At 45.5% G+C, this 22,949-nt stretch overlaps 1 protein-coding gene across 6 annotated transcripts in view; it reads left to right on the top strand.

Annotated features, from left to right (window-relative positions):
* Window positions 1-22,949, top strand: part of LOC123754004 (uncharacterized) — a 152,615-nt gene that overhangs the window by 100,573 nt on the left and 29,093 nt on the right. For 4 of the 6 annotated variants that reach the window (XM_045736091.2, XM_045736090.2, XM_045736089.2 and 1 more), the window contains exons 1-2: window positions 15,046-16,051; window positions 21,047-21,487. In XM_045736091.2, the coding sequence (XP_045592047.1) occupies window positions 15,430-16,051; window positions 21,047-21,487 (1,063 nt within the window). In that variant the 5' untranslated portion in view covers window positions 15,046-15,429. Of the gene's footprint in view, window positions 1-15,045; window positions 16,052-19,774; window positions 20,205-20,551; window positions 20,680-21,046; window positions 21,488-22,949 lie in introns of those variants that run through there. The other 2 variants (XM_069306568.1, XM_045736092.2) reach the window with 2 other exon arrangements.

The raw sequence follows: 22,949 nt of genomic DNA, 5'->3' as shown, positions 1-22,949 counted from the left end.
GAGAGGGTGAAAGTGGTGTCGAAGATCATTTATAAAACAGTTAACGGATCTATGTCTATCTATAGGAGGCCTGGTCGAGGACCGGGCCCCGGGGACGCTAAGCTCCGAAATCATGGCAAGGTAAAACCCTGTGTCAGCTAAAGCTATAGGTGAGACACTTTTAAGGAGTCGTTTGAACAACAGCTCAGAAAGCAGAGTTATTTGTTAAATCTCGGCGTTTGTGTTAACAAAGTCGAGCAGGAAGCGTTGTAGAACAGTAGAATCTCAGAGCACAGGGAGGTTATCTTGAGATGATTTCGGGGCTTTCAGTGTCCCCGCGGCCCGGTCCTCGACCAGGCCTCCACCCCCAGGAAGCAGCCCGTGACAGCTGACTAACACCCAGGTACCTATTTTACTGCTAGGTAACAGGGGCATAGGGTGAAAGAAACTCTGCCCATTGTTTCTCGCCGGCGCCTGGGATCGAACCCGGGACCACAGGATCACAAGTCCAGCGTGCTGTCCGCTCGGCCGACCGGCTCCCGGTCCGACCGGAGATCACATTTTAAAACTTTATTCTAAAAAAAAAAATTCTGAAAGTTTATGCACTGGTGTTGTTGACGCGCCCGAGACATCATATAGCCCGAAGTGCACTCGTGTGGATGGCCACATGAAGGAGCGGGGCTGACAGAAACTAAGCGAAGGTGTTCCAGTACCGGGCCCAGGCCGAGTGGAGGAGGCTAAGCAGTTGCACGTTGTCGTGAACACACAGGAAAAGTGTGATTATTCCAGTGGGTGGTTGCTAAGGTTCAAGACTCGTCATGGTATCAGTCAACTTCAGGCTTCCGGGGATAAGTTGAGGGTCGACCTGGAGGCTGGACCGGCGGAGTCCTGCCTACCATGATTTGCTAGGCTAGTGAGTGAGCACAACCTCACCACATTTTAACGAGAAACAAGAGTCTTTTGCGAGACTTGCCACGTCGGTGATTTGTAACGATGTCAAGTGAGGAAGTGTTACAGAGGCAGAGGAAAAGTTCACTGTCCGGTGCTATGCCAACACTGCTGGCACTGACAGATGCCAACACTGCTGGCACTGACAGGTGTCAACTGCTTGCTACTGTCAACAGTGTTTAGCCTCGTGTATTCAAAGGAACGAACGTGTTCCCCGCGCCAATAAACGAACTCAGATTACAGAGGAAGTAATTAGCGGGTGTTTTCAAAGCACTACGTTCTCGAGGCCAGAGCACATTGCAAAAAGGTGCGACTCCACGACGATTGCAAGCTGGTGTTGCTGCCTGGCAACTGTGCCGCTCACCCTGGCAATCTCTGCAATGGCCGTATTCTTGCCAGATACTCACCACCGCCATACTGTACTTGGTTGGTCCAGCCTTTGCACGAGGGAGGCCCACTGACTGAGCAGCGTCAAGAGTAAATACCGCCATGAGCCGCCGCGAAGACTTGCGGCCTCTGAGGGTTGGTTGCGGCCCTCTGAGGGGCCTCTGAAGATTCTCCTGGCACACACACACGCCTCCTTCAGGAGAGAGCTCACGACTGATGACGCAGTGTGACCCCTGCATGGCTCCGGCTTCGGACAGTGTCACCGGGGGAGTAGTGCCACAGGGGTAGACAGTATCTACCTTCAAGACATGTTGGGGAGTAGTATCACAGGGGTAGACAGTATCTACCTTCAAGACATGTTGGGGAGTAGTGTCACAGGGGTAGACAGTATCTCCCTTCAAGACATGTTGGGGAGTAGTATCACAGGGGTAGACAGTATCTACCTTCAAGACATGTTGGGGAGTAGTATCACAGGGGTAGACAGTATCTACCTTCAAGACATGTTGGGTGATGCTCTGGCCTAGGGTGATGATTAATGAATACGATGATGCTTTCGAATATTTCGAACATAAGAAGACTAAGAACCGAGTGAATTGGAGAAAATGTTGTATTATGCAAAACATGTGAATGGGTTGACGAAAGATTAACAAAGGAAGACATCAGGGATTGGATCGATTGTGATATTAGCTCACCAGTTTATCAGGCGTTGATGAATGAAGAAATCATTGACTCATTGATGAATCCAGACTCCAGTCACGAAGATGAACAAGGCGCGGACACTAAACCTGTCATAACTGGACGAATGAGTCAATGACATAGATGGTTTAATTCGTTTTCTTGGAGACATCCTTTTCAAACCAACAGGAAATAATGTATCTATGCCGACTTCAAGGTAAGATAATGAAGGAAACATTCATGTGCTTAAGACAGACAACATTGACAGGTGTGTATTCAGGCTCTTCAGGAGGTGATGGAAGTGACTCATCTAAATCTTCCTCCCCCCCCCCAGCCACCTCCCAGGACAGACCACCTGTGTGTGTGTGTGTGTGTGTGTGTGTGTGTGTGTGTGTGTGTGTGTGTGTGTGTGTGTGTGTGTGTGTGTGTGTGTGTGTAGTATGTTGTGTTTGTATTGTGGTGGGTGTGTAGTGTGATGTCCTATGTAGTGTGGGCTGTTCTTGGAGCAAATGAGCTTTTCGTGGAACAGGTAAGCTCTTCGTAGAACAGGTGAGCTGTTCTTGGAACAGGTGAGCTGTTCTTGGAACAGGTGAGCTGTTCTTGGAACAGGTGAACAGGTGGGCTGTTCTTGGAACGTGGCGTGAGTCTGGAGGTGGGTGACGTAACAAGGGTTTACCGTTTAGATTCAAATTATAACTTGTTCAAAAATATTCTTACCAAATTCAATTTCTTCATTATGCACCCCATACCCATCCCGTGGGCGGTGGTGTAAAGGATTACAGAGGCACATAATCGGTTCAGGAACTGAACCCCTCTAGTTCGTTTAGCTAAGCAAATAACAATCTTTTGACGCTAATTACAAAATTATCAATGTTATATATACATGTACACATACCCATACATACATGTACATATATATACGATCACCCACACACATACACACATCAATAATCTTTTGTGTCACAAGTGATTCAGCAAGAGGCTCTCAACAGCCCAGGAATATCTTAGACATTGATTAGATTAAATAATAATCATCCAGAATGGGTAACTATTGATCTAAAGAACAAAATATTTAAAAAAAAATAAAAGCTTTGTACAAAAAAATTAATAATGGGGAGGTTAATTTAGAAGGACAATTTCTCAAATTAGTTAGAAATGATACAAAATAAATAAGGAAAGGAAAAAGAAACTATGAAGTTTATATAGCAGGGCAAGCAAAGACAAATCCTAAAGGGGTTTTCAGTTATATCAAACAAAGACTTTTAGGGAAAATCTTTGTTTGATATAACTGAAAGAATGAGGGGAAAGGGCAGCTCCATTAAACACTGAGACTTAAAAACTTAATTATCTGAGGGGTCAGATAATTAATGATGACAGCATTCTGTAATATTTTAAATAAATATGTTGTCAGTATTTACTAGAGAAGAACTTCAACATTATGCCTTCAGCCGAACAAATCTAAATTGTTGGTGAAAAAGGATAGGTTGACTAGTTGAGTAGTTAGCAGGGAGTAACTAAAGAAACAGAAACATTAAAGAAACAGAAACTTTAAACAAACAGAAACATTAAAGAAACTGAAACATTAAAGAAACTGAAACATTAAAGAAACAGAAACTTTAAAGAAACAGAAACATTAAAGAAACTGAAACATTAAAGAAACTGAAACATTAAAGAAACTGAAACATTAAAGAAACTGAAACATTAAAGAAACAGAAACATTAAAGAAACTGAAACATTAAAGAAACTGAAACATTAAAGAAACTGAAACATTAAAGAAACTGAAACATTAAAGAAACTGAAACATTAAAGAAACAGAAACATTAAAGAAACTGAAACATTAAAGAAACAGAAACATTAAAGAAACAGAAACATTAAAGAAACAGAAACATTAAAGAAACAGAAACATTAAAGAAACTGAAACATTATAGAAACTGAAACATTAAAGAAACAGAAACATTAAAGAAACAGAAACATTAAAGAAACAGAAACATTAAAGAAACTGAAAAATGACAGTCAAACAGGTCTCCATGGGCCAGACGAAGTGTTTGCCAGGGTGCTTAAAGAATACAAAGAGGATCTTTGTGAGCCCTTGTATTGCGTATTCAATAAATCATTAGAGTCAAGCAGAGTACCAGAGTCGTGGAAGGTTGCTAATGTGGTACCAATTTTGAAGAAGGGAGATCGATCACTTGCCTAGGACGATCGGCCAATTAGCTTAATGTCTATTTGTGGGAAAAATGGCTTCAATCGATATTTGCAAAATAGTAGGAGCTACGATGCCTTTTATAGTTTCCTTAATTCTTATGTGAGTAAAATGTGAATGTGGTGTACTCACCTAGTTGTGCTTGCGGGGGTTGAGCTCTGCTCTTTCGGCCCGCCTCTCAACTGTCAACCAATCAACTTACTACCTACTACTAACTAATTCCCCCCCCCCACACACAGACACCCAGGAAGCAGTCCGTTACAGCTGTCTATCTCCCAGGTACCTATTTACTGCTAAGTAACAACGTTATCAGGGTGAAAGAAACTGCCCATTTGTCTCTGCCATCAGCCGGGATCGAACCAAGATCCCTAAGATTATGAGAACAGACCGCTGTCCACTCAGCTATCAGGCCCCCAGTGTGTATTCGCCTAATTGTACTCACCTAATTGTGCTTGCGGGGGTTGAGCTTTGGCTCTTTGGTCCCGCCTCTCAACTGTCAATCAACTGGTATACAGGTTCCTGAGCCTACTGGGCTCTATCATATCTACATTTGAAACTGTGCATGGAGTCAGCCTCCATCACATCACTTCCTATTGCATTCCTTTTATTAACTACTCTGACACTGAAAAATTCTTTCTAACGTCTCTGTGGCTCATCTGGGCACTAAGTTTCCACCTGTGTCCCCTTGTTCGTGTTCCACCCGTGCTGAAGAGTTTGTCTTTGTCCACCCTGTCAATATTCACCTAGTTGTATTCACCTAGTTGTGCTTGCGGGGGTTGAGCTCTGCTCTTTCGGCTCGCCTCTCAACTGTCAATCAATCAACTGTTTCTAACTACTAGTGTGTGTGTGTGTGTGTGTGTGTGTGTGTGTGTGTGTGTGTGTGTGTGTGTGTGTCCGTGCACTTAAGTCTAGCGGTTCCCCCCCCTCACCCTCCCCTACGAAGCCGGCTCAGGAGCACGTCACCTCCTCTCCCATGTTAAACATCGACCGCTTCATTCTTAAGCTTGTGTATTCAGCTCGTGCTAATTGTGGTGGGGGGGGGGTGGAGGAGGTTCCAAATGGGGTGAATGGCTGATGTTTGATGATAACGATAGTTTATGCATGTCTAACTGGATGAGTCTGGTTGTTTATCCACCAGTCTGCCAAGTCATGTAGGCATACTAGGGAATAACATCATTGATGAAACTGCAAAAGTTGCAACTAACAGGAGGAATGTAGACATTTACACACCATAGAGTCTAGCACAGATTAAGGAAATAATTAGATGTAGAACAATGCAGAATATGTACAGTGACCACAACACATCAACTGCAATGTCAGGATCTGCGTAATTGTTACAAGAATTCAACTTACTACGAACCACTTATTTTAACGAAAGAGTACAATAGAAAAACAGAAGGACATTTATGCTGCATCAGGCTAGGACACCTGATGGTTGATGGCAGGTGATGAGGGGACAGGTGAGATGGTAGAGGAGGTAATGAAGCAGTTGACAACACTGGATGCAACTAAAGCGGTTAGACCAAAGTATCACCGTGGATACTCAAAGAGGCAGCGCAGGCTCTCAGCGTGCCTCTGGCAATGATCTTTAATGAGTCACTTATGTCGGGAGACTGGCCCAGTTGCTGGAAGAAGGCAAATATCGAACCGATTTTCAAGAAAGGAGATTGGGTGGAAGCACTTAACTACAGACCTGTATCACTGACAAGCATCCCCTGCAAAATACTTGAAAGAATAATTAGGCTAAGACTTGTTGCACACCTGAAGAGCATTGGGTTTGTAAACAAACACCAACATGGGTTCTGGACAGGGAGATCATGCCTAACAAACCTTTTGAAATTCTGTGATAAAATAACAAGGATAAGGCAGGACAGAGAAGGTTGGGCAGACTGCATATTTCTAGACTGCCGAAAGGCCTTTGATGCAGTACCGCACATAAGACTGTTATTCAATCTTGAGAGGCAGGCAGGAGTAAGCGGAAAGGCCCTAGCATGTGTAAGGAACTACCAAACAGAAAGGAGCCAGAGAGTAATAGTAAGGGGCGAGAAGTCGGACTGGCGAACAGTAACGAGTGGAGTACCTCAAGGATCGGTGCTGGGACCAATTCTATTTCTAATTTACGTAAATGATATGTTTACAGGGGTGGAATCCTACATTTCAATGTTCGCGGATGACGCAAAATTAATGAGAAGAGTTGTGACAGATGAGGTTTGTAGGATCCTCCAAGAGGACCTGGACAGATTGCCGAGATGGTCAGAGAAATGGCTACTGGAGTTTAACACGAGTAAATGTAAAGTTATGGAAATGGGACTAGGTGATAGGAGACCAAAGGGACAGTACACAATGACGGGGAACTGCCTACCTGTGACGACGCGAGAAAGAGACCTGGGCGTGGACGTAACACCTAATCTATCTCCTGAAGCACATGTAAATAGGATAACGACAGCAGCGTACTCCACACTGGCAAAAGTTAGAACATCATTCAGAAACCTAAGTAAGGAGGCATTTAGGGCACTTTACACTGCCTACGTGAGGCCAGTCTTAGAGTATGCCGCGCCATCATGGAGTCCCCACCTGAAGAAACACAAGGAAACTGGAAACGGTTCATTAGTTTGCGACGAGGCTTGTCCCAGAGTTACAAAGGATGGGATATGAAGAGCGCCTGAAGGAACTGAACCTTACGACACTAGAAAAAAAGAAGGGAGAGGGGGATATGATAGGAACGTATAAAACGAGGGGACATGGGTGGAAGCTGGAAACTCAGATGAGTCACAGAGATGTTAGGAAGTATTCTTTTAGCGTGAGAGTAGTGGAAAAATTTAATGCACTTAAGAAGCAGGTTGTGGCAGCAAACTCTATTCATAATTTTAAAACTAGATATAATAGGGAAATGGGACAGAATTTAAATTTTGCCCCGAGGGGGCGAGTTTATTGGGCAGTGCCACTCATCTTGTGAGTGGACATACCGCCATAGCAGCATGTACAACACTCCCCAATAGGAAGAAAACCCGCTGGGTTGTTCATCCTGTCACTTGTACCCAGACACAGCTGGGACTTGCTTAACTGTCTCAAGTGAACAGCTCCTCAAACAAGAAGATTAACATCTATCAACCCTTAAAAGCTTACGTTATCTTGCGGGTGCAAAATGGGGAAATCTTTTAAGAACAGTATCAATATTTGACAAATAGTGTTTTCCTAACTCAAACAATGTGGGGTTTATTATTCTACACATACTTCTGATATCTCTCAGGTGTTTACATTCACGTAGATAGTGGTCAAGGCGGTGTCCATCACTCTCACCACAGATTCTGCAACTTCGCTGATCAACTGTTGTTTCCATTACATATCTCCATGGAAAATACAGAACAGAAGCCGCCAGAATGGGACAGAAGTCATTGTTGTAAACAACCGATGGCTAGAAAGGCGGGATCCAAGAGTCAATGCTCGATCCTGCAAGCACAATTAGGTGAGTACACACACACACACACACACACACACACACACACACACACACACACACACACACACACACACACACACACACACACACACACACACACAGGAAGCAGCCCGTAGCAGCTGTCTAACTCCCAGGTACCTATTTACTGCTAGGTAAAAGACGCATCAGGGTGAAAGAAACTTTGCCCATTTGTTTCTGCCGTCGTCGGGAATGGAACCCGGACCAAAGGATTGCAAGTCCCGCGCGCTGTCCACTCAGCTACCAGACCCCCCTTAGACCCCTTGTGTGTGTGCGTGCGGGATTAGCTTGCGAGTATGGTAGTATGGTGTGTGTGACCTCACCATCCCACACCCAGCAGACCTGTCCAGCCAGGCACGTGGCTCCGGCTGCCTATGAGATAGAGTACCCTGATAGAGATAGAGTACCCTGGATAATACCCTATGAGATAGAGTACCCTGGGTAGAGTAGGGGGATAGGAGACCGGTTAAAAGATAATAAACATACATTTCTGCACATGTGTAGTGCACCTATTTGTTCACACTATGACTGAGGCGGTCAAGAGCCTAGCGCGGAGGACGGAGCGGACCTCGCCCGGCACCGCGTTACCAGATGGAGCCAGATCACACGCTGGGCGCCCCTGCCCACCTCGCTCTCCGCTCCGGGTACTGAACCCGCCAAACCGCTCACGTTATATTAACTCAGGTCAATGTATATGTCTCTTGAATGCAAATGGTGACGCAGGGTTATGAGGGGCTAATGGGGCGGGTTTTAAATAATGCGGGACTGAGGTGTTTTGAGTGAGGTGGCTGTGGGTACAGTGGCTCGGTTATCTGCCCGGCTGAGGTCAGCTACTACAAGTGCTTGGGAGGTAACCGCTACGGCTGCTCTTGTGCTCTCTCTAGCGGCTGACTCATGTATCTCTCTCTAGCGGCTGACTCATGTATCTCTCTCTAGCGGCTGACTCATGTGTATATATATATATATATATATATATATATATATATATATATATATATATATATATATATATATATACCTCAACACGGGCTCAGGTGGACTCCCCCATTTGTGTGTGTGGGGGGGAGTCCACAACCCCCTACATGTATCCTCCTCGTCATACAAAATGCAGAACCTACAACCTCAGATAGGGCTCACCATAGCCCGTGCTTCTTGCCCCGCTCCTGTGCCAGGTAAGTTACGGGCTCACCATAGCCCGTGGTACTTGGAACTTGTTCCGAGTAGCTGAATCTATAACAACAACAACCTCAGATAGGGTGCAGTTATCCCTTCTCACTCTGAACTGTTGCCGCTAGCAGCCGTAGTCTGTTTATGGACCTTTGTAGAGTACAGAAAACGGGAGGGTGACCCGCGCATTGCGTCATCTTAGCCGAGTGACGTCATGACATGGGTGGCGAATCACCTCCAGGATCAGTGACGTCATTAAAAACAACGGCGGAGGAATCTCTTTGAGTGCGTAACAATCATAGTGAGCCATTAATAACAAGATATATAATCTCCAATGTATGCCGCTCCAAGCAACAGCCTGGTGGACCAAACTCTCACAAGTCGAGCCTGGCCTCGGGCCGGGCTTGGGGAGTAAAAGAACTCCCAGAACCCCATTCAGGTACAATCCAGGTACTCTGCATAACTATTATTGAGCACAAACAAAGTCATGGGTCCGAGATGAGTGATGAGTGGGCGGTTGATTTGATGAGTTGATGAATGGAGTGGTAGACGGGGGGGGGGGGGATAGTTGTGGTAGTTGTAGTACTGGTGGTGGTGGTGGAGGTGACGTTAGTGGTGGTGGTGGTGTAGGGAGGGGGGACACGTGCGTGTGGGGTGACAGGTAGGTGGACTTCCTGGCACCAGCGACTCAAGACTTCTGGGAAGACATGAACGGTTCCTCGAGACATAACGCGAGACACTCGTCACCTCCACCAACATCTCGTGTCTGCTCTGCACGTCAACCCCGGTGTACGTAACTCCAGCACGCCACTCTGGTGTACGTAACTCCAGCACGCCACTCTGGTGTACGTAACTCCAGCACGCCACTCTGGTGTACGTAACTCCAGCACGCCACTCTGGTGTACGTAACTCCAGCACGCCACTCCGGTGTACGTAACTCCAGCACGCCACTCTGGTGTACGTATCCTCTGCCTGAGACTCTACTGTACGTATATTTTCTATATGACACTTTAATGTACATATTTTCTGTACGACACTTTCGTGAGCGTATCACCCCCCCCCCCTCCCTGCACGACGCGTTGGTGTACGTACGGTAGATTTTGTGCACGACACTCTAGTGTACGTGTATCTTCTATACGATGCTTAATGTAGGGGTCATGTGCACGTGAACAGTCTTGTCACACACACCTGGCAGGTGTGTGACGTGCCTAATAGTGACTACAGGGGGGGGAGGGGGGGAGGGGAAGACCTACCTCATCATACCGTGCACGCTAGCCTTGTTGCACCTGGATCCAGCAACATCCAGGTGCAATCCAGGTGTTGGATCCTGGATGTTAGCAATGGTACTAGCACAAGTTGATACCTGGTTGATGGGGTTCTGGGAGTTGTTCTACTCCACAAGCCCGGCCCGAGGACAGGCTCTCACAAGTCAAGCCTGGCCTCGGGCCGGGTTTTGGGAGTAGAAGAACTCTCAGAACCCCATCAACCAGGTATCAACCAGGTAGCAACACAGAAGTTTCTATATTACGAAGAGCACAAGAAATTTGTTCAATATTTTACTTAAACTGCAAGTGATTACCTTATCATGCGGTGGTTTCGGGGCTTAGCGTCCCCGCGGCCCGGTCCTCGACCAGGCCTCCTCGTTGCTGGACTGGTCAACCAGGCTGTTAGACGCGGCTGCTCGCAGCCTGGCGTATGAGTCACAGCCTGGTTGATCAGGTATCCTTTGGAGGTGTTTGTCAAGTTCTCTCTCTTGAACACTGTGAGGGGTCGGCAGTTATGCCCCTTATGTGTAGTGGAAGCGTGTTGAACAGTCTCGGGCCTCTGATGTTGATAGTTCTCTCTTGAACACTGTGAGGGATCGGCCAGTTATGCCCCTTATGTGTAGTGAAAGCGCGTTGAACAGTCTCGGGCCTCTGATGTTGATACAGTTGTCTCTCAGAGTACCTGTTGCACCTCTGCTCTTCAACGGGGGTATTCTGCACATCCTGCCATGCCTTCTGGTCTCATGTGGTGTTATTTCTGAGTGCAGTTTGGGACCAGCCCCTCCTCACCCCTCACCAGAGTATGGACCATAGGCAACAAATCAGACACAGTCCCACAGCACGTTCTCACGATGGAAACGCGTACGGAAATTAAGATTTGTATATATTAAAGAGCGTACAGTATTACCAAGGAGCCTAACCTAATTAGCCTGTTGTTTTCACTTTTTTTCAAAATGGTTGAAAGAAAATGTGTTGGGAGTGCGGCATATTTTCATCTGCGGTGAAATCCTTGCATTTTTATTACGTTTTATAAGCCGACTCTGTATGTTTTGGGGGAGTGTGGCTGGGAGGGGTGTGGAGGGTGGGGAGTGTGGCTGGGAGGGGTGTGGAGGGTGGGGAGTGTGGCTGGGAGGGGTGTGGAGGGTGAGGGGTGTGGCTGGGAGGGGTGTGGAGGGTGTGGAGTGTGGCTGGGAGGGGTGTGGAGGGTGGGGAGTGTGGCTGGGAGGGGTGGGGAGTGTGGCTGGGAGGGGTGTGGAGGGTGGGGAGTGTGGCTGGGAGGGATGTGGAGGGTGGGGAGTGTGGCTGGGAGGGATGTGGAGGGTGGGGAGTGTGGCTGGGAGGGGTGTGGAGGGGTGGGGAGTATGGCTGGGAGGGGTGTGGAGGGTGGGGAGTGTGGCTGGGAGGGGTGTGGAGGGTGGGGAGTGGACTGGGAGGGGTATGGACGGTGAGGAGTCAGCGTGTTACATTCTAATGCTATACAGTCTGCTCAGCCTTTCGTTACCTATCCGGTCTCATTCACCAGTTACAACCCCGCTCCTTTGCAGGATAAGTCCACTACGGGCTCGCCATAGACCGTGCTACTTGCAATTTGTTGTTCCCAGTAGCTGATTGTAAAACAACAACAACGATCTCATTCTTTCTATCAGAAATCCGTTAGGGATGTTTTCCTCCCGGGAACCCGAGTTGATAGAGGGATGTGATGCTGTGGTGGAATAGTGGAGGCTGTGGCATAGTGGAGTTGATGGAGGAGGGATGGAGGAGGAAGGTGAGGGTAGTAGGGGAGCGTGGTGTGGAGGAGAGGGCTAGGAGGGAGGAAGAGGTCCCCTGGGAGTGTGTGTGTGTGTGGGGGGGGGGGGGGAGGGGTCACCTAGTGGGTCTAATGCTCACGTTACACCTGGCCACCGCCGCCGCCGCCAGCCACTCTTCCTGACCTACTTGCCTCCCTGCTAACTACTCCACTCCTGCCTAGTCCTCCAATATTGGTGTAGATAGATAATTACCGTACCAACCAGATATACAATACTGTCGTGGGTTTGAGACGTGTATATGTACAAATCTGTTATCCATAACTGGTGTGGCAGCGAGTCATTGTTGTCTCGCCTTGAGTACTGGTCGATGGTCACTTCCTCATTCAGAGCGGGAGAGAGATGGCTGAAATAGAGGGAACACAGAGAACATATACGCTACGCATAGACACGATAAAGCACTGAAACTATTGGAATGTCTCAAAACTCTCAAAATTTACTTTTTATGAAGGAGACGAGAGAGGTATCAGATAATATTTACAATGAAGACATTGAAGGGCAAGGTTCCAAATTTGCACAATAAACTAACAACATACTGGAGTGAACGCTATGGAAGGAAATGCAGAATAGAGCCAGTGAAGAGTAGAGGTGCTTGGCATAGGCACAGAGAACACTGTTTGAACATACAGTGAGTTGACCAGACTCATGTTTCGACGACGACGTTCGATTGTGAAGACAATCGACTTGAGAATGGCCCAGGACGGACCGAAACGTCATCGTCCCTTCACCTTCTAGTGTGTGGTCTGGTCAACATACTTTAGCCACGTTATTGTGACTCATCGCCTGCATACAGTGAGCTCCACCGTTGTTCAGTATCCTCCCTGCATTATCCTCCGGCAAAAAGAAATATTGCCAGAACAAAAGTGGACGTCTTCAAGAAAAAATTGGGGAGTTTTCTGCATCACGTGCTGAACCAACCGGTCTGTTTGTTGGGGGTTCTGAGTTCTTCTACTCCCCAAGCCCGTCCTGAGGTCTGATGGATATGTGGTCCAGCGGGCAGCCCCAAGCACCAGCCTGATGGACCAAGGTCTCACAAGTAAAGCCTGGCCCCGGGCCGGGTTTGGGGAGTAGAAGAACTCATAGAACCTCATCCAGGTACAATCCAGGTATTATTGATTATGGTATTATATATTAATCATGATAAATCGGGCATTTTGTATAAAATGAACGGTTTCAGAGACAATAACGAGAACAGTGTAAGTAAATATAGGCTTGTAACAGTTGTATTTGGCATACACAAGTTACAAGCATTCATTGTATGCCTTTATTCAGTTGGATGATGTTGGTGGTGGGTAGACGATGCGGGTGTTGGTGCTGAGGGCGGAGAGATGGAGAGTGTGGGTGGTACAGGGAAGTGTAGATGGCGTGGAGATGGAGTATGTAGATGGCGTGGAGATGGTGTGAATGGTGAGGAGATAGCAGTGGGGGGGGGGGGGGAAGATGGCGTGGATGGGGTGAGATAGCGTGGGCGGCAGGGAGAGGCTGGCCCAGCTGTCCCTACTAATGGGCTTGGGTGGTGGCGTCCACATGGCAGTCCCTCCCGGCTTCTGCTTCACTACCTCGTCCACAATGCAAGCTGAGTTGGTAGCAATACTAGTGAAATTGAAACTGAAATTTAAATAAGTTTATTGAGGTAAAATACACACAAAGAGATGAGGTAGCTCAAGCTATTCTCACCCCGTTCAGTACATCGTGTTAATACATACATACACACATCACAAACAATAAACATATTACCAAACATTCTGAGAGATTAACATATACATTTCCTCTTTTACACAAGTAGTATAGCAATACTAGTAGCACTCGAAATTATTGACAACACTGAAGTAGTCTGCTTAATTATTTCCGACTCACTTTCCTCACTACTAGCAATAAATAGTTTGCAGTCAAGTAATAACGTGCTTGTCTCAAACCAGACATAGATATATAAGCATACTTAGCAAGAGGGTAAATATAAAAATGTTGTGCATTGCTTCCCACATTAGCCTGCAGGAACATGATAAAGTTAACGCCCTTGCTAAGGTTGCAGTAAATAAAGACAGTATTGAATGGAATCTTGAGTTATCAAATAAGTCCCTTAAAAGTGTCATTAGACGAGAACTCCTGGATGAATTTGAAGAAAGTAGAACAGTGCAAACTGGAGCTAGCAGGTCCATTGTTCATCACAATGAAATATGTGAAGTAAAACATGTGTATAGGGCAAGTAACACAGTCAGTAGACTAACAGATGTTGTCACAGCTCGAATAAGACTTGGCTACAGGTATCTCTGGCAATTGGACTTGTACAGGGATCTAGATGAAGTAAAGTGTAAAGTGTGTGGACAAAGACAGGGATACACTCGAACACTATAGCTTGGATTGTAGTAAAATTGAGCCATTTAGAGCTAAATCTAAACTCACGTTGTATGATAGGCAACCTATCTTATTACTAAAGATAAAATACCTGAAATCCTTGCACTGTATCCATATTTCGCTCCCAGTAGATGAACGACATATGAGATTCAGAAACAAGTAGTGTATTGTGAAGACTAATAATAAACAGCAGCTCCCCTATGACTCTGTAATATCTCCATTGCTCAAACAATTATGTATTAGCGATAAGACCTACCATTAATGTATGACATACTGTAAATATATAGCTCTTGAAATAGAACAATCTCTGTAACTAGCCGACATTGTAATTATAAGGTGTGAAGGATAGATAAAATTGTTTATGTAATAATTTACGAAAAACTTGGGTAAATACTGGTTCGGCAACAGGGTTGTTGATTTGTGGAACCAATTACGCGTAACGTGGTGGAGGTGGGGTCCCTTGATAGTTTCAAACGTTGGTTGGACATGTATATGAGTGGGATTGGGTGGCTATAAATAGGAGCTGCCTCGTATGGGCCAATAGACCTTCTGCAGTTACCTTTATTCTTATAATCTCCGTTGAGGTCTGATAAAGACCCTTTGTGCCCTTTGTAATGATTTTTGCGCTACTGCTCACAGGATGAGTGTGAGGTGCACTGTAAACAAGACGTCTCCGGCGGCAACAATCAAAAAATCCCTCAAGCCAGCCCTCGGGCTGACTGCCAATGAGCGCATGGAGCGTTGGCGTGGGTCAGACCGGGTCATGACCTCCCCGGGTGATCCTGAAGGGTGCGTGGGGTCGGGGTCTGCCAGCCAGACGACCATGGCGGCGGCCCCCATCTTGCCCCCGGCCCGCCAGTCTACCGTGGAAAGCGGACGAGGTAGTGGCCCGGCTATCCTAGCTGTCCTCTCCCTGCCTGCCCCACCACTCCTGGCACTGGCAGTCGTCACCTGCCGCCACCCTCGTGCTGTTGTGACCTTGTACCACTTACACTTCGACGTGTGTGGTTATCAAGTGATGGTGAAAGTGCCATGATTCCGGAGAATAAGTCACGGTAACGAAGCTGGTTAATAACATTAATCAACCCATAGGCCTGGCAAGAATTACCCAGTGTTATTGTTGTAATTCATCCGTGTTGGATTGAGTCTAATGGAAAAAGTGAGGTGATGGGGTCATCTTGCCTCATCAAGACGTGCACAGTGAAGAAAACCAAGGTGGGAGCATCTTTCCACCGCCTCCCGTGGAAATACCCAAGCCTCTTCCGGACCTTGCAACATGTGTTTGGGAATAGCAACGTTCGCGAGCTGACGCGCTGGTCCAGGATCTGCTCGCTCCACATAGCCCAGCTGGCCCCCCTGGCCGCCACCGATGACGTAGTGCGCCGGCTCATGGAGTACTACGCCTGGAACGCTCGCAGCTACAAGAGAATATTTGAACTGTCCAAGCTTGAGGAAGCCCAAGACGTTAAGGGGTGTGTGGACGAAGCCCTGCAGTTCCTGGAGGGTGAGCAGGTCCTGGATAATGGCAGCTGGTCTCTGGAAGACTTGGTCAAGAACGGAGTGTTTGTGTTGAGGAACTGTGATGGTGTGAAGGGCGAGGCTTCGTGTGGAGACTGGCAGAGTGTGGCCAGCAACAAGAGCGAGTCGTCGCAACCCTCAGAGGAGGAGGAGGTTGGGGCGCCGGGTCTGGTAGTCAGCAGGGCGCACACTGCCCAGGTCGAGTCAGGTCACTACGTGGGCCAGTACCTCCTCCAGTTACTAGCGGGGACTCTCGCCCACACACGACAAGGTATGTTCGTCTGCCAGGCCTGTACGGTACACCAGAAGCAGCCATAGCCTGTGCAGGCGTTATCATGACGTCACGGTGACGTCATAATGTTAACAATGTGACGTATATATAGCGAGCAGGCGGAGTCTGACGTCACGGTGACGTCAAACTCCGCCTGCACGCTATATATAAAACAACATTTGATCTCCTATTTTCGTTTGGTTGAATTAGACTAGTTTAAAGGTATCCTATACAAAGTGTTAAAGGGCGCAAATCACTAATTAAACATCACTTTAATATTTTAATTTAATTAGTTATTTTATTAGGCAAGTGATTGAATTTTGTGTTAAAATTTGTTCTTAAATATTTTTTTTATTTAGCGTGTGCGTGAAATATCATATGCATAAATGTCTTAATAAAAAAATACTTTAAAGGCACTATTAGTTTACATGCTTCAGGTGTTGATGAAGTTAGTGACTTAGGATACCAAGCCTTGCACCTCAAAATAAAGCTAGCCATGTTCCACCTAGCGTTAAACAAGTGGAACTTGTTTAACTTGTACAGTGATTGAATTATTAAATCCATATTAAACTGTAGGCTGCAACAGGACATTATGGCATCGGGTCGTGATGAAAAGAAACTAGTTCAGACAATGTTGCCTTTTTCTTGGTATGACAGGCATATTGTCATATGACAAGATATGACAACATCTTGTCTTATGACAAGATGTTGTCATATCAAACAAAATTCGATGATTATTATTCTAGACTCTCACCTGTGACGACCATTGATTGCTTAACCATCTAAAATTGTGGTAGGTTACTTTTGATCACGAAGCTAACATTTTTTTTATGTAAACAGTCTACATCCGACCAATATCTTGCTTATTATTCAAGCTACCTCCTTTACACGAGATCAGACTGATTTTACATAGTAACCCATTATATAAATATGTAGATGAGGCATTAACAATGGCCGATTTTTGTTGACCAGACCACACACTAGAAGGTGAAGGGACGACGCCGTTTCGGTCCGTCCTGGACCATTCTCAAGTCGATTGGACCATTCACAATCGACTTGAGAATGATCCAGGACGGACCGAAACGTCGTCGTCCCTTCACCTTCTAGTGTGTGGTCTGGTCAACATACTTTAGCCACGTTATTGTGACTCATCGCCTGCAATGACCGATTCTTAATATATATTAAATTAATAGTGGGGTAAGTCCACCAGGTTGATGGTAGCCTAAAAGGCAAACTACCCTTGGCTTCACTTGGATCACGTGGTGGTCGTTTGGTTCGTATGCCAATGATAATTTATTGCTGGGAAGTATTGCTCAAGTGTGTTGGACACATCAGTTTACATTTTCAATCGCTTCTAGTCATACATTCCGGAGTCATACACGTTCGCAGGCTGATTTAAGGGCAGCCTAAGGTGTTCAAGGGCAGCCATGTTCGTAGGTGTTCCGTGTGAATGATCGCCCATTTGTTTCTAGAACAGAGCGTTGAACATTTCAGAACAGAGTCGAAGAACAGAGTCGTAGAATAGAGCGTAGAACATTTCAGAACAGAGTCGTAGAACAGAGCGTAGAACGTTTGGGGGTGTCTTGTCTTCCTGTCCTCTTCTTATCTTTTGTATTATATACATGTGTGTATATGTATGTATGTTTGTATTTTAAGCGTCCACAATTCCTGTTTGTGAAGAAAAAACTCGGTGTTTACAAGTGTTATGTAGATTTCAATCAGCAAGGTTCACAGCAGGGTACATCCATATCTTTTCCTGGACAAAATCATGCTCTAGACACGTAATTACTTATGCAGGCGATGAGTCACAATAACGTGACTGAAGTAGTTTGACCAGACCACACACTAGAAGGTGAAGGGACGACGACGTTTCGGTCCGTCCTGGACCATTCTCAAGTCGATGTAATTACTTATTTACCTGGAGTTTACCAGGAGAGGGTTTCGAGAGTTCTGCTCCCTGAGCGTTATTTGTGGGTTGACTACAGTCCTGTGAAAAATGGTTGAGAGGTGTTTACTACTGTACACTTCTCAACCATTTTTAGGTTCTGTTGACGATTATCTGTAATTGAAGTATTTTTGATTATCAGCATTTACAGCGCTGTGATTCGAACAGAGGTCATCAGCGAATCACTTGAGAAATGTTGGAACATCAGTTGAGAGTCGTGTGTAAAGTGTTTTCATTCATAAACAGGGGGTTTGGCGGGTAGATTAACGAGCCTTTGTCCTTTGTTTATAAGGACGGGCTGAATCAAGTCATCAAACCCATTCTTTATGAATTAAAGCCACGTAGTTTAATATTGAATTTAAAAATATTACATTAGTGATAATGTTACAAGAGAAGTGAACAAATCCTTCAGTACAGTATAGTGTACTACAGTATAGTGTACTACAGTATAGTGTAGTGTACTGTTACAAGAGAAGTCGTCTAATTACATTATTGTGACGTTATTGACACGGTCTCTTACTCTTGGACTTGTTCACAGTCATTATAGTCACGTGAGTCTATGAATTATCTAATAAAATCTGCAGACTTTTATATTTGAACATTTAGGTATACGTGTGTGCAGCGACCTTGTACTGCATGAATGTCTTACATTGTGTACTTCATAGTGGCGCTAAACAATCCCCCCATCTGGCAGGGGGTGGTGGGGGTGTCTGTACTTCATAGTGGCGCTAAACAATCCCCCCATCTGGCAGGGGGTGGTGGGGGTGTGTGTACTTCATAGTGGCGCTAAACAATCCCCCCATCTGGCAGGGGGTGGTGGGGGTGTGGAGTAACTGTAACTGACTCACCACAGACGTCACTTGGCTTTATAGAGACTTGTAGGCCCTTCTTGAATCACTTTTGATATAAAAAGACTATTGATATATGTACCGTGTAAAAGAAAAAAAGAATATTGTATAGGTAGCTTCACAAAATTGTTACTACCTAAGCTAAATGAACTATGTGCCTCAGTTCCTGAATCCAATATGTGCCTCTGTAATCCTTCCCACCACCATGATGGGTATGGGGTGTATAATAAGTGACTCGCAGGACGGTTAGTCACACAGGGAGTATGTGATCAGTAGTCTACGCTGGCAAATTTACGGTTCAATCTTTCAGACGTTAAGCACCCGTGTACGGGTTTTAAACCTAGTTACCGCGCTGCGTCTCGTAACCATTAAGGTATACGTGTTGACGTACGTGTGGAGCAGGGGTTGATACTACCCCGGGGGCTCTGTGGGCAGTTCCCGCAGGCGTGGGCAGTTCCCGGTGTGGCAAGCCCTCCCCGGGCTCCACCCAAGCCCTCCCCGGGCCCCACCCAAGCCCTCCCCGGGCTTCACACGGTTCACTCTCCCCGCAGTAAGCCGCCGTCCCACCCACCTGCCTTGACTTCGTCACCCCAAGCTTGAGCTCACACCCTAAAATAACACCACACGGCACACCCTGCATTGTCTCGTGTCTTCCGTTACTATAATTAGCGGTCACATCGTGAACTGATCGCCTCGCCATATGTCCTTGGAAATGCTAAACTGAACATGCCGTTGTTCCGTCTGCCCTCACCTGTGTCACGGTGGTGTTGGTAGCAAGGGTGCGCTACCCTCATTTGGGCCGAAAGTGACGCCACAAGGCCTTGCACCTGGTTACCCGATTGATTGGTTGTTGAAGATTAAGGTTGGCACAAGTAGCCCATATGTCTACCTATTGAGTTGTTCGTATCTAGAAGTCTAGACAACTGCTGTATTCGGTATAAAATCTGTCAATTCGCGATATATGGAAATTCGTAACACTACTTTAATTTTTATCAGAGAAATGCAATCTACTGTATACTCGATAAGGCATGAGGTGGGGGTGTGTGTATTGTCACATCACCCTCGGTAATAGCCCAAGTGTTCTCACAAGTACTGGGAAATGCCACGAAGTTGACTAATATTGGGATATTCTAGGAGGGGAGCCATCGTGAACAACGCATTGGCCAGTAATGTCAGGCGGGCCACGTATAGCCGGGCCTTCCTCCCTGAGTCAAAGCCCCCGGGCGCGGGTGACCTTGAACTATTATCCTGGCCTGGTAGTTAGTTCCCTGAGTTTCCGTCAAGTGAGTCGGAGTGACAGGACGTGTGGGTGGCGGAGCTGTCTAGCTCTCCTCACGTGGCTTGGCCGACCCTGCTACTGGTAGATATTATATTGTTGTTGAAGATTAAGCCACCACAAGGTGGCACGGGCATGAATAGCCCGTAAAGGTGGTTGACGTTTGGAGTAAATGTGATCTTTGGTCGTGTAACATCTTAAGCGTCCGACTCTGTTACATATTAGTGTTTACCTTCAAGTAACACCACTCTGCAGAGGTACGGCTTTCATAGAGATTGTTATTGTTGTTTTAGATTCAGCTACTGGGAACAAGTTGCAAGTAGCACGGGGTAATGGCGAGCCCGTAGTGGCAAAGGAGCGGGGCTGGCTGTAACTGTCCGTCGTGGAAATTGTGGTCGCGTCTTTTAATACTCTCTCGTCTACCCTTGCAGGTGTGAGAGTCGCTTGGCAAGGAAATATATATATATCTACTGCACTGACTGTCGCGAAGACTTTAAAGTGTTTAACCCTGTCGTAGCTCAGTCGATTAAGGCAGTGTCTGGGATACTCCCGGACGCAGGTTCGAATCCTCGTCACGGCCCTTGTGGATTTGTTCACTTTAAAGTGTCATAATTTTAGTATGACTGTACATTGGTTATTATCCCTCATTGAAGATATTTTCTTCTATCGCTCTATAATATAAGGCACACATGGATCGCATACAATTAAAAATATATATACATGTTTATTTAATATTCATATAATTTGTGTATATATACTGTATAATTTATATAGACCTATAGTAACTTCATTCCCCAAAATATTCTTTATTTACAAAGTAGTGAGAATTGAATGGTGACACTTTAATTGAAACTAGTTGTTTACAGTTGATTTACTAAATAATAGATATTTTAGTATATTACTAATAACTTCTTTTTGTTCGACAGGCGACCGCAGTATGATCCCGGATGACTCTGCGGCCGGAGCCATGGACGCAGCCAGGGATCCGGATGTGTGCATGGACGAGGATGGCAAGTCGAAGAAAACGGGATGCGGGGAGGAGCAAGACATTAACGATAACCATACTAAACTGGCTGCTCAGGGAAACACAAGTGGCGAGGCTAATAATGTGTTAACAAATGGGGAAGTACAAACTAAAGAAAGTGGTAATAAAGAGTCGGTTGACGAACCAAGTCGAACAAATGAATGTGAGGAAGACAGGGACAATAAAATGGAAATGGAAGTGGAAGAAACAGAGGAGCCTCAAGTGGATATTGAGGGGAGTGAAGATGAAAAAGACTCTAGTGAGGATGATGAGGATAAATTAGTGATTAGTGAGGGGAATGAAAGGGGGACGGAAGAATCGGCAGATGAAAACTCTAAAGAAGGTAAGTTTTATTTGTTCTGTTCAGCCACAGGATACATTGCACTGTCCAATAATTTAGCCTGTAGGAAGGGCGTGATGAAAGGGGCCAAATACAGCTGCAGTTTCTAGAGAATTGTTCGGGATTATACAGTAACATATAATGAAATGAATACTTGAGGTTATCTTGAGATTTCGGGGCTTTTAGTGTCCCCGCGGCCCGGTCCTCGACCAGGCCTCCACCCCCCAGGAAGCAGCCCGTGACAGCTGACTAACACCCAGGTACCTATTTTACTGCTAGGTAACAGGGGCATAGGGTGAAAGAAACTTTGCTCATTGTTTCTCGCTGGCGCCCGGGATCGAACCCGGGACCACAGGATCACAAGTCCAGTGTGCTGTCTGCTCGGCCGACCGGCTCCTTTTACTCTTGACTTTACTTCACTTCATTGGAAATTTTCGTTGTGGTTGATTATACTACAACATGAGGAATGAAGCCATCTTGCACTGAGATGACTGATGTGTTGTTAAGAGTAGAATAAATATATTTAATTAATTAAACCAACTTGTCATCCCAGCACCAAGATATTGATAAATCACACTTACTTTCTTCACTTGGAAAAAAAACACCTGTTTGATTTAGAAATTGATTAATCTAATTAGCATAACCACATATAATAGTCTATTAGCCTGAGAAAAAATATAAAGATCACAGCATTGCTTGTACTATTTTAATAACATTATGTTGTGGCCAAATGGTGCATAGTGCCCCATGGAGCTGTATTTCAGTTGTGTTACGAGCAGTTAACGTTTGATTAAGTGATGCACTTTCTTTGGTGTTGCTTGCTCCCCTATAATTGTGTTGCTTATGTTAAAAAATACTGGACATTATATTTATATAATAGCATTCATATATGGAATGTAAATTTAAGTAAATCAATTAAAAAAAAAAAGAGAATGTAATCCAAAAAATAAAAGTATTTAAATTGACGAATTAAGATAATCTAATGGTTGCTATTATGTTCAGTGTGCATACAATGCTGACCCCATGGAGTACTGTGGCATACCTGGAGAGGGTTTTGGGAGTTCTCTACTTCTCGAGCTCGGCCTGAGGCCAGGCTCGACAAATGTTAACACAAGCCCATTTGAGCAGTGCACTACTGTATTTGAATTTAGGATTAATGTTGCCTAACCTGCCCAAAATGCTATGCATGCTAGTGGCTTTACACGAATGTAAAAACATTTAATGCTATGTACTCTCCTAAACCCAATGTACCTTCTTGTATATAAATAAATAAACTTGCATATGTGGCCTCTAAGCAGAGCATAAATACTTAAATATAATCCCATATAGCTTGGTATTACTTAATATTATTTGCAGGGTGCCAGATGAACCATTATGTATCAGTCACTATCATCATGGTGCTACATGATTTCATGCCAAATAATTACCAAAAGAGCAGACTTTTTCATCCTAACCAATAATTTAC

The sequence above is a fragment of the Procambarus clarkii genome, chromosome 6 (genome assembly GCF_040958095.1).
Source record: "Procambarus clarkii isolate CNS0578487 chromosome 6, FALCON_Pclarkii_2.0, whole genome shotgun sequence".
Taxonomy (NCBI): domain Eukaryota; kingdom Metazoa; phylum Arthropoda; class Malacostraca; order Decapoda; family Cambaridae; genus Procambarus; species Procambarus clarkii.
The sequence above is the reverse complement of the archived record's forward strand: the minus strand, read 5'-3'. Positions and strand labels throughout refer to the sequence as shown.